At 39.6% G+C, this 12,499-nt stretch overlaps 1 protein-coding gene across 3 annotated transcripts in view; it reads left to right on the top strand.

Annotated features, from left to right (window-relative positions):
- The window catches only part of LOC114157439 (RAS guanyl-releasing protein 2), a 60,388-nt gene that overhangs the window by 42,549 nt on the left and 5,340 nt on the right, over nt 1-12,499 (top strand). For all 3 annotated transcript variants that reach the window (XM_028038407.1, XM_028038404.1, XM_028038405.1), the window contains exons 14-16: nt 6,912-6,948; nt 11,038-11,196; nt 12,200-12,262. In XM_028038407.1, coding sequence (XP_027894208.1) covers nt 6,912-6,948; nt 11,038-11,196; nt 12,200-12,258 — 255 coding nt within the window. In that variant the 3' untranslated portion in view covers nt 12,259-12,262. The remainder of the gene's footprint in view (nt 1-6,911; nt 6,949-11,037; nt 11,197-12,199; nt 12,263-12,499) is intronic.

The raw sequence follows: 12,499 nt of genomic DNA, 5'->3' as shown, positions 1-12,499 counted from the left end.
CGAGGAAAGCCTGCTTGACATCTCGCGCATTATGTTTATATATTTCTAGCAGATTAAGTGGGTGGATCAATTAGAGTTCTGAATAGCTTATTTCACAGAGACATTTTTTTCATTAAATAGAATAAAATATATCTACATTATGCCAGAGCACAAGCTTCAGTCAGAGCTCTCTCTATTCCAGACCCTGTTCTCTCATTCATTAGGCTCAGACGCTCTGGCAAACACACTAATTATTGCAGGTTTATCTATGGAGGAGGGAAGTATTGAGAGCATCCTCTTTTTTTGGGATGTAATGACATGATCTGTCCTTACAAAAAGAAAGGAAGAAAAAAAAAAGAAGCAGATAACGAGCCAAAGCAGCCCATTGCTGCTGGGCCCGTCTGTGTTAACGTGACCGCTGCAGGCCAAACCGGTGTAGCGCTGAAAGTGAAACGTAGATGTTTCCAGGTCTGAACCCGCCAGCCCTGCTGTTGCCGCTTAGCTGCTCCAGGGGCGACGATGTGAACATGAAAGCAGCAGGTTTATACACGTTTTAATGTCTCCTTTTACAATTTCACACAGGTTTTGTGAGGCTTCAATAAAATTGCTACCAATACAACATTTCAGTACTGCAGCACGCATCCATTTTGGTTCCAACACTTCATTTCCTTTTATCTTGCATATGGCTCCCTCTTCCACATACAATCTCCTTGAAAAGGTTAAACTTGCCCTGGTCATACCCAAATGCTAGCAGGTAATAAATCAGGGTTTTGCAACCTTTACAGACTGACTCAAAATAGTTTGTTTTCATCATAGCTACAGTAGGAAATTCCCGACATTTAGGAAAGAACAGTCGTTTTTACTTTTGTTTTAAGGTTTAATACATTTTCTTCATTGCAACATTTAAATTTAAAGTAAAACGATAAAAAATATTGTGTCATTCTTTGCAGAAATGTTTGTACTGTATATGTTGGACAAAAACGCTTAGGAAAAACCGGTAAGCTAAAGTCTTTATGAAATTTTTTGTATTTTTGGCCAACGTCATTGAGTGCCACAGGCTGCAGATGTCAGCAATAGATAAATTAATTCTTAAGATTCATCTGCATCATAAATCTTTCGTTGCATGCAGACTTTTTTGGTCTGCATCATGTGAAAAATCAAGATAGTTTCCACATATTTTACAAACATCGTTCTGGAGCTTCTCAGCTGAGAAAGGTCAACATTGTATCTTTAAGTTACAGTGAGCTCTTAGCAGGTCATCTGTCCTGTTTTGGGGACGCTGTGGCTGATAGGAAAACGAAAGAGGCTACAAGCAGAGTGGCGATGTAAGAAAGTCGCTAAAGCTAGCAATGACTAAAGATCTTATTTTGTCAACGGCAACTTTTTGTTGGGTGGAAAAATAAATGAAAAGAGTTTAAAAATGGCCTGAAAAAGAGAGCTGAATTTAGATAAACTGTTGTTACATTTAAGTACATGTAGAATTAGCCTGTTAATTCAAAAGCTAGTGGAAAGCTGAAAAGTCACATAAACCAATAAGTGTGCAGTCAGCTGTTAAAGCTAACAACCAGTGTTGTATAAAGTACTGAAATCTCAGAGTCAAGTAAAAGTACAAGTACCTCTCCAAAATATGACTTTGGTAAAAGTCCAAGTCACTGACTGAAATGTTACTTGAGTAAAAGTCTTAAAGTATCTGAAACTTCTTGTACTTAAGTATGGAAATTACTGTAAAAATGGATGTACTCAAGTAATGTAATGAAAAGTACAAGTAAAAAGTAAAACAAAGCAAATGCAGTTTGAATGACATTTTTTATATTTTGGTAAACTTGTCAAATACACTTAAAATAATGTACACAACCAAGTGCAGGCAAAATTAAACCTGCTAAAAGATATACCTGCAGGCATCATTTAGTTAAGAAAATTAGGTGCTTTACCTATAGCACAAGGTTAACTTAACCTGCTTTACAACTGAACCAGCTTCTTAGTAAACCCTCCAGGACAGAAAATACAAAGTTTTTGTAAGCCTCAAGTTTTCCCTTCAAGTAAGGTCAGTGCTGAAAATGAGAAAAATAAATAGTACAGAAAATGCGGCCAACATGAAGAAAAAGATCTGTTACGATTACTCTACTTCACAAATCAGTGAATCAGTCAATGCTACAGTCAGTAGGTGGTGCACACAACTGGTCATTATGCAAAAGAAAAAAAGAATTGGGAGGGAAATGCAGCTTATTGGCATCTGTAAACCTGGTTTTGAACTTGCATGCCTTTCCTATATTCGTTAAATTTAGTCTAAATTGCTATCGCTATGGCTTCTGTCCCCGCTTGAACAGAGGAGTCTAGGTAGCCTGCTACAGTCAACATTAGGCCTAAGCTAAATACACCACGTGTGGAACTGAAACAATGCCAAACAAAGTTCATTTATGGTCAACGTTTCACAATACAGTAGTGTCTAGTGACCAAGCTATAGTTACTGAAACAGGAGGATTATAACCATTTCATAAGAAGTTACCTCGATGTGTTTCTTCAAGTTGGACGGGGAGTTTTTGTAAGATAGAATTTCCACATCTTCGGGCAGGAATAACATAAACTGCGGTACGACGAATCTTTAACACCCACGAAAGAGTATATTGTGTTTAAATAAGGCCATGGGCTCTCATCACCAGCTGGTGGTTCCCCTGGAGCCGTGTCCGACGTAGTTGCAGTCGTTGTGGTCTCCGTCTCCTCCTCCATGTGGCTGCTGCTGATTGCGAGACTTGCTTTGTGTTTAATGGGAGAAGCTAAACAGGTGTATCCTATTGGTGGTGATGAACAAGCCCAGGCAAGTAGGCTACCGACTTTGTTCGGTAGCCTACTTGCTACTTGCTAATCAGTAGGTGGGATCAAAACACTTGCGTTTCTCTCTCGCGCTTTTTTGTAACGAGTAACTAAACCACACATTGAAAATGTATCGGAGTAAAAGTACGCAATTAAGTTCGGAAATATAGTGAAGTAAAAGTGAAAGTCATCAAAAATTTTCATACTCCAGGAAAGTATGAAGTACTCCAAAATATACTTAAGTAAAGTAGTGAAGTATTTTTACTTCGTTACTATACAACACTGCTAACAACTGAGCGTTATTCCGACTCCTGTGAGCTTCATTGTGTTTCACCGACTCCAACAGCAGCAAAGGTCAGTGTGTGTAGGCTGAGCTGTGATGATGCCGGTGTCTAGATGTTTGTCTTCTCTTTGTTTCGCAGGCCCTGCCTGTGTGTGGTGTGTGTGTGTGTGTGTGTACGTTTGTAGCTAGCGGCGTATTTGTTCTTATGGCTTCTCTGTAGTTGTGTGTGTGTGTGTGTGTGTGGAGAGGTCAGGATATTTTGTGCCTCCTCAGATGTGCCAGTGCTGTGTGTGATCTCCAGCTCGGCTCTTTCATGTTATTGTCCCCCCACCCCCTTCCACACACACACACACACACACACACCGGCGCCTACACCGCTGGGTCCCCCTCCACCAGCCCCCTCTGCTCTGCCTCTGCTCTGGCCCCAGTCTCACCTCATCTCTCTGTTCAGTTTTGGAAATTCAGATATGAAGTAAATGGGTCTTTTAAAATGCGTATCTTAATCTTTTTTTTGTTTTCAACACATTTTTAGAGTGTTTCGATACCTGACAGTTTGGTAGACTCAGTTTGATTGGGAACCAAAATCGCAACATTCCTTACAATATTTGGCCGTTGTGATTCACTTCCCAAACGTTTAGAAAGACCGTTTGTTCAACACCTGACCTGTGGTGGCGCTGTACCAAGAACTACTGAAGGAAATAATACGAAAACGTCCAAAGAAGATATGAATGCAACTTCTTTCTACATGTAATACTAGCAAAAATGGAGTAGTGTCAGATTTTAGCAGATCTGGGATTTTTCTTTTGTCTTTGGCTAAAACCCATGAGCCATTTCTCCTGGTAACGGAAAACTACGGCGGTTGTTTTGGTTGTATTTACCCAGAATGCCCTGCGCTGTAGTTTTTGCATCCACATACGCGTTCAAACCCCACCAGAGTTCACTTAAACCGCACCAAGACAGGTCAGGAGTTTTTGGTCCACATCAGAGTTCCATTACACATTCTTACCTCCCAAATGAACCAGACTTTCTAGACAAACGAACCAGAGTTTAATTAAAGCGGACTGAACAGGGTGCGTTTGATTTTCTTTCCTTTAATTTCACAGCTCAACAAAAACTAAAATTGTAAGAGATTAGAAACAGAAGGCAGTGGCTCCCCCATTTTTACCAAAATCTCCTGAAGTCTCCTGATTCGTAACAAGTGGCACATGATTCTGAATATTTTTTAGTTAATAAAATCTGACATAAATGAGGGCAGCCCCTTTAACCAAATACCCCTGAATAAAATCAGATGCAACTGAACTTATATCCCACTATTACACATTTTTTTAGATATCCCCACTCAGTTACTCAGTTATTGCTTTGGATCTGAATTTATTACTTTTAAATAATAACTGTACAGTGTTATTTCTCCAATGTTGTGAATTCTAACGGTCCTTATTACAATTTTGTTCTGTAATTATTCTATTCTATCCCAAACTGCCTTCAGAAATCACTGAGGGGACGGTTTGCCGGCTGAGTAGAAATGAACAGCACAGGGATGACATTTCTAGGTACAGATATGTGCTGCTTTATGTTAGTCTGTCATGTAAAATTCAAATAAAGCAGAAAGTGGGTTTGTTTCGATTTGGTGTCATTCTGTTCTGTCCTGTTACCTGAATCTGTCACTAGATGTCCCCAGCTACCCTCTCCTGCTCTCTGCAGCATCACGTCATCATGTCCTCCTCATCACTGACCTGAGTCTCTCCTGCCAACACACACACAGTCCTTCCTCAGATCCTCGCCCCACTCCCTCTTTCATCCAACTCTCTGTTCTCTGTGCTGAAGCTTCTCCGTTGCTCAGCTTAACATTTTTGACGCGTTTCTCTGAATTATTATTTTTGACCAAATTGTCCTAATGTGACGTTTTGTTTGGTGTTCTGCTGTCACGTTAAGCTTGTAGTAGTTGCTACTGAATATTCATCATCCTCATGTTCATCATCGTCTGTTTTTGTCGTGTTCTTAACACTTGTTTCCAGACCAGTGTGGCATAAATGTCAACAGTCCTAGCAGAAGGAAACAGCCTCTGCTGTTCGCAGTTCATCCATTTTAAAAATAACCCACTTTTAGAAATGTATCAGTCTTAGGTCTGAGGATAATTGGAATTTTCAAGATGTTTAAAGATCCAAATGGCCAGTTATGAAATGAGCCAATTATTTCAAATTTTTCCATTTTTCATTATATTTCCATCAGCTTTATTGCAAAGTTTATGTACACAAACAATGAATTTCACTTTCCTTCCACGTGGCTCTCAATTACGGCATTTACTGTATATGAAGGGCACATAAAAAATAAAACTCTTTTGCAACTATACATCCGTCATCATGCTCTGCAGGACCCGTCTGTCATATTGCAGCTGGAGGATCATGCTGAGATGGAGTTATATCAGGATGCTTCTTCTCTTTGAGAACTATAATTATCATCATTCAAAATACTATTTTCTTTCAGTTATAATTGGACAGGGTCTTTTGTACAAGTAAAACATATGAAACCCTTATTATGCAATGCTTTTCTCTGCATAACCTCTATTTAAAATTAATATTCGTAGGGAACATGGGTGTGTTCTTTCTGTTTTTGAAAAGCAAGAAAAAAATATTCAACTCTTGCTCAAAGTTTGCCATCCAACTGAACCTGTTCAGTTCCACCATAGCCAGAGGTGAAAGTTAACCATGATTCATTCTGCTGAACGTCTTCCTGCTCCTGACTGCTTAGCGATGTTGCATTCACTGAAACTCGCTGAAAACCGTCTGGTTCTTGTCAACAGCTGATATGTGCGCTGAAAAAATATCGATACCTTTGTCCAGTGGGAGACACCGCTAGCTAAAAAGTTAGTTGAGCTAACTCTGAAGCTCTAATAACAAACATTAGTTCCACTAACATTACGTTACCTAAACAATGTATTTAGCAGCAGCTAAAGCGCTACACCAATGTAACATTTAGCAGAAGCTAATACTAAATTGCTAATGTGATGTTTAGCACAATGCTGAAGTGCTAACTTCTATTAAAATGATATCTGTCCTTGAAACACCACAACCGTCGAACACCAATTTAATTTAGACATTTTCCATGTTCTATAATGCCCTTAGATATTGTATTTATGTTTATGTCCTGTTCTCACCTGTCCATGTTCTATTTTGTTCCTATTTGTTTCTTGTTTGAAATAGTTCTTAGTGAAAAAACAGAGAATGTGAGGAGAGGAAACGAACTGTTGTGTAAATAGAATATAAATGTCTAATTAAAAAATGGATTCAACTGAAAGAATTAAGAACAAAACATTGTAAAACAAGTTTACAATGTTTCGTTCTTAATTCTTAATTTTTCCAGAATTTATCTGGACCGTTTTCAAAATTAACGGTCCAGATAAATTCTGGACACTCCTTCTGTCCTTAGCAGAAGGAGTGTGTCCTTCAGCTAAGGACACACTCCTTAGCAGAAGTGTGTCCACTACTGCCTTTACCATAATGTTACAACCACAGCATTTATGTATTTTGGGAGGATTTTTTTTTTTGATAGACCGACACAAAATGATGCATTATTGTAAAGGGAAAGGAAAAAGATCAAAGGTTTCTCCTTGGTTTTCATTTGTGAAGGATTGTCCAAATCTTGTATTATTATCCTTCTAGTTAAAGTTGTCCCAACAAAACACGCTGACGTTTGTAGTTTGTGGAACCTGACAGAATGGGACAAAGTTTAACATGTCACTGCATACTGGTGTGTTTTCTCCATCCATTTCCGTTCAGGTATCTTAATTACCCGTTCACCAACCTTCTTATTTCTTTGTCTTGTCCTTTCTTTCTTCTAGATATGGGGCTTTTACAAACAAGGCTACAAGTGTAAAGGTAAGACAACAATTCTCCGAGCAGATGTTCTTGTTCCACTCGGAAGACTGCCGCCTCCTGAGAATCTCTTGATCCCATTGATCTCCACTCGAACTCATATACGCATATACAGAGTAAATGTCAAGAACACACAGAGCCGCCATCTCACCAGCTGCATAGGATCACTCTGTTTTACTCCATGTCCACACGTAAAGCCTGGATTTGCCCTTCCGGGCCTCCATATAGATTTGTGTTTGACACACACATACACGCACACACACACACACACACCTCCAACACCTCCTCACCCGTCAACACTCCCTTCTTAAACACTGACTTAGCCTTCTTCTTTGCAGTAGGGAGAGGCTGTCAGTGGTTTGTGCCAAGCTGGTGATGAACTGCAGGTGCTACACTCTGGAAATAACTTAACACCACAAATGGAATGTGAGGAAAAACTTAGGAAGTGATGGCAGATCTCGGGAAGATTTTCGTCTGCTGTGGTTTTAGCAGGAGGCAATTGAAGACAAATGACTGCTTTGCTAGTTTGCACTCGGAGTGGCTCGGACGATTAGCTCGTTAGCTTGCAACAAACCGGTCCACCTCTGTTCAGTGAATTCTCCAAACTCTACAATGGGAAAGAATTCTACTGAGTCTTTTCTGGAAAAAAAACAGGGATTTCCTTATCGGCCACATGTAATTTCATTATAAACATTCTCCTCATTCATTTAGGCCTTCAGGTTTGCTAACCGTTGCTTATTAAATCGCTGGCAAGCCTTCATCAAACATTTCCGTCGCATAGCAGCCAGAGTAATTAGTGTTCGCCGGGGCCATTAGACGCAGTTTTCACAACGCTCCGCACCTCGAATGTAGGAGACAAGAAAAATAGACGTGTTTACTCAAAGGCTAATTTGTTTATTAGCACAAACTGATCCCAGAAGTATTCCAAAACCTCTGAACTTTCCCACTTTTTTTTTTTTTCACGTTGCAAACACAAAGCAGTGCCGCAATGTGAAGCCATAGGGAAACTGTGGTTCCAAAAACCTTCTAGGAATAAAGGACTGGAAAGTGTGGATTGGCGGTTTGCTTCTTACTGAGTAGTTTAGGTCAAAGTGTATTCATAGTTGATTTTACTACAGATATGTGGAAAAACTTGTCAGTTTTGGGTTTGCTAGATGTTCTCCGGGCACTTTCAGATGTTTAGCTAAAAATGTCAAAATATAGTTTTAAGATGTGCAAAAGAGGTAAAAAAAAAAAACAAACAAAAAACATACCTCAATAAAAAACAAAATACCCAAGTACATCTCACAAAATTGAAACTTGTGAAATGTAAAAAAAATTTAAGTCACTTATTTCAGTATTAGATTATTTACAGAATGAAATATTTCACACTTTTGTTTATTATTTTTTATAGTAGCTGACATTAAGATAGTTATTTCATTGTGCTATAAAATGGCGCTATGTGCGTGGAAAACACAAAATACTTCCCCTTTAAGAAAGTGAAATCAATCTAAGTTCACGTTTTTAACAGATAAAAGGACGGTCCACATTTGGCTTTTGGTATTACAGAGAAGGCTAAGTGCAGGTCAAACACAATCACACCCATAAAAAGGACTGATGTCTCTGCAGTGGGTACACCCACACACACACACCTCCCACCCATTCAACCCCCCTGCTGCCCCCACACTTTCCAATATCCTCTCCACTCAGAGGCCTGTAGTCTGACTGGGAGTTTCAGTGTGTTCTGGCTTGTTCCATTAATGAGACCGGAGGAAGTCAATGAGAGGCCCACTGCCATTCATCCCCATTACCATTGTTAGGCTGTACTCAGGGAGGGAGACAGAGCGCCAGGGGTGTAATTGAAATGAATCACCCACTGTGGTGCAGTGCAGGAGTGGGAGGACTCTGACTGCGAGTGGGTTGCTGGGATGTGTGCGTCGGAGCAGCAGGTGACTGGGTGCAATGCTGTCACAGTTCATTCCAACTTTTACTCCAACACAGCTACAGAAATAGCCCTGAATTGGGGGGTTTTCAGACTTTTTCGGTCAGCTTGACATTTCTGCAGCAGCAGCAGCTTTCACTTTTTTTTTTATTGAGAAATATTTGATCCGACTCCCCTATCTGTCTCTCAGACATTCGACTTACAGCTGTTTCAGTCTTAGGGAGGCATCCACACATCTAGAACTTCTTCGCATTTTGTCAGAAACTTCAACTGATTTTATTAGGATTTCATCCATCAAACATGAAGTAATGTGTTTTGGTGGAGTAGGACAAAACGGATACATGGCTTTCAGCGTGTCAGCACTCTGTAGAGCCACATTTTGCTACGAAGTCTTTAGGGGATGTTACTATCAGCTTTGGACATTTGGAGGATTGTAGTTTTTGTTAGAGATGGGCATATCGATCCAAAGTATCGATACGTCCACCAAGTATCGAATCTATTAGTATCCAGTATCGCATACTTTAGTTTCATATTCTCTCTTGAAATTTTGTATAATGTTTTGGTATTGTTTCAATTTTCTTTCAAATTATAATTTTGTTGCACTTTGTTTAAGAAAAATACACACAAGTCATGTTATATGATATGTTATTAAAGAAAATTTCTTTGTCCAAATAGGGTTGAACAAAATAATTCAAAAACATTATTATAATAAAAAACACTTAAAAGTCAGAAGCTCATTGATATATCAAACTTGAATGATAAAAAGTATTGGTATTGGCGATATTGGCCCATTACTAATTTGGTATCAGATTGATAGCAAAATATGCCGCATCTCACAGCTCTAGAGGACAATTACCTATTCAGTATTCACACAATCATGGGTTTTTCCCATTAGTTGCGGAAAATTTTCCTTTTCGCTCATTTTCTTCTAGATCATATTGAAAATATTAGAAAGAAAATGCAGCTTGGAAAGCGGAGGAATCAAGACAGTGCTACTCGACAGGCTATTGGCTGTCGTTAGCCAATCAGATTGGCTGTACCACTCAACAATAGAAAGAAGACTGTGGATGCTCGCATTTGAAGTATGACGGTATCCACTGTGTATTAATGCTTATTAAGGTAATTTGGTGTTTGAAGTATTACAATAAGCAGTTTTAGAGGGAGTACCAAGTATTTGCGAATTGTAGCTTTTTGCGGGTAACTGTGGCCCCTAACCTGCATGAATACTGGGTGTCGCTCAAACTAGAGGTGAGTTATACTGCATGTTTTGGTATCGATCTGATATCAAGTAAATACAGAGCCAGTACCGATGCCACTACCAATACTTTATATCATTTGGTTTGATATATCATCAAACTTGTGACTTTAAGGTGTTTTTGTTGTTTTTTCTTTTGAATGATTTTGTTAGAACCAAGGATAGAATTTTGACATAGTTTATATATGTCTACTATACGAACATATTGACATAATAAACAGAAACCATTGAAAATAAGCAAGTCAAAGCAAAATGTTTTGTTGAGGTAGAGTTGAGGAACTGCGATACAAATATAAAATAAAATTTCAAGTCCAAATCTAAAGCTAAAATATCGATCTTAACACGCTGGTATTGATCCAATCTAGGAATGAATAATTTTCTTATTATTTTATGTCGATCCACCCACCTCTGGCTCAAATTAGGTCTGAGTGGATGGAGAGTTTCTATCAAAAATGTGTAAATTAAAAGTTTCTAAGTATAACATGACATACTGGGAAAAAGTTGAAGACTCACAAATATTTTTTTGAGATAAATATTCAGTTTTCTTGCTATCTTGCTGGGTGACCCACCACTGCTGCTCCCGGTCCTCTCAGACTCGCCACAGTTACGGAGTTACCGTTGAGTACGGTTGACCTGTATGTGTGTGTGTGTGTGCCAGTTCTCGTGTGTCTGCATGCCGTGCCAAAGCACTTTTCTGTCACCACTAGCTCTCCCATTTACCCCCATGTTTCGGTTTGGACCCGTCCCGTTGTCTGACCCTGTCTTTCCTCTTCATTCCCCCGCCGCCCCAAACAAATGGACATTCCCTTGTCGCCGATCCTCCCTGCCTCTCCACCCGACTCGCCGTCCTCTCCTCCTCTCCCGACACCTGTCCCTGCCGGCGTCCTTCGCCTTCGCGTCAAACCTCCGGCTGCAGCCTGCGGGGTCAACTGCCACAAGGCCTGCCGCAGCCGCCTGGCCGTGGAGTGCAAGAAGAGAACCAAGAGCATCAGCCACGAGACTCCGCCTGCCCTGCAGGCCCGGTCCTACAGCTTCCCACCACCTGCAAACACTCCGCCCAGCCTCCAGAACACGGGTGAGGACGACGGCGTATTAGCGCCAGTATGGATGGAAAAAAAGGGGTACATTTCGGACAAAAATGTTTTTTTTGGTTTAACCTGAGAAGCTTTCTAGACAAAACAAAGGAATTCCTGGGTTTGAAAAGTTTAAAATTAAGTCAAAATAACTGAAATTTTGAGATTCATCTCAGAAAATTTCTAGCACAAAACAAGAAAAGTTCTGAATTTGAAAAGTTGAAAATTTGAGATTAAGAAAAAACAAAGAAATGTCTGGGATTGAAAGGTTGAAAATTTGCTCAAAAATAACGGACATTTTGAGATTAATCCCAGAAATTTTCTAGAAAAAAACTTCTGAATTTCAGAAGTCAAAGATTTTAAACTTTTGAAATTTCCAAGTTTTTTTTTTCTCAAGAACATTTCTGCGATTAATCCCAAAATTTCTGAGTTTGTATTCACTCAACATCCAAACTGCGCCAACATTCCCAGTATCACACACTTCTTTGTTCCGTGAATCTTCCTCAACGACAGAAGAGATTCAAGCCAGTTGCCTTTTTTGCCTTAATACTTGTCTTATTTGATGCTGAACATGAATGACTTGGAAAACGTTATTCTTTTACTCTGTATGATATAATTTGTTTGATGACCTGAAACATTAAAGTGATCATAACAGAAAGAAATCCATGCAAATCATTTTCCTAGAGCTCTAAATTAATCTGTGCCATAAATACTAGCAAATATAGCAGGATATTTATGTTAAAATGTAGGCATTAAAATAAAAAATAATAGTACATTATAGGAATTGTGTGGAAATACTGTGGTATTTTTATTCGTTCATGCGGTGAGACTTTAGCCCGAACCTTAGAGTCAAATATAATTAGCTTATTACAGGGAAACCTTTCCTCTCTGGCTGATTGGAGGACACAGGATTTTCAGATAATTGAACCGGAATGCCGTAAAGATCCGGTCAGTGCACAAGGTGTTCTGCGCTCTCAGTCTTTTCTTTCTCTCTGTCTCCATCAGTCATTGCAGAAGAGGACATAGAGACGGTCGAGGAGGGAGTATTTGATGTCCATCTATAACCAGGTGAGAGAGACACTTGCTGTTATTGCATTCCTCTTCTGCTTGTCGTTGATTTCTCTCCACAGATGTTTTGCAGATCTCCCATAACAGTAATTGATTTTCACTCTTGTTAATAACTACCTGTTTGGCTCTGGACGACTCCTGAAGTCCCTTTGATATCTGTTGGGCAAGGCCGAGAGCGGTCAGGCTGAAGCTCCTGGTAGAGCCTACAAGATGTTCTTTCACTGAGGGGAAAAGTCT

This window comes from Xiphophorus couchianus, chromosome 14 (assembly GCF_001444195.1).
Source record: "Xiphophorus couchianus chromosome 14, X_couchianus-1.0, whole genome shotgun sequence".
NCBI classification, from domain to species: Eukaryota; Metazoa; Chordata; class Actinopteri; order Cyprinodontiformes; family Poeciliidae; genus Xiphophorus; species Xiphophorus couchianus.
Note: the sequence above shows the minus strand (reverse complement) of the source record. Positions and strands in the feature narration are given on the sequence as shown.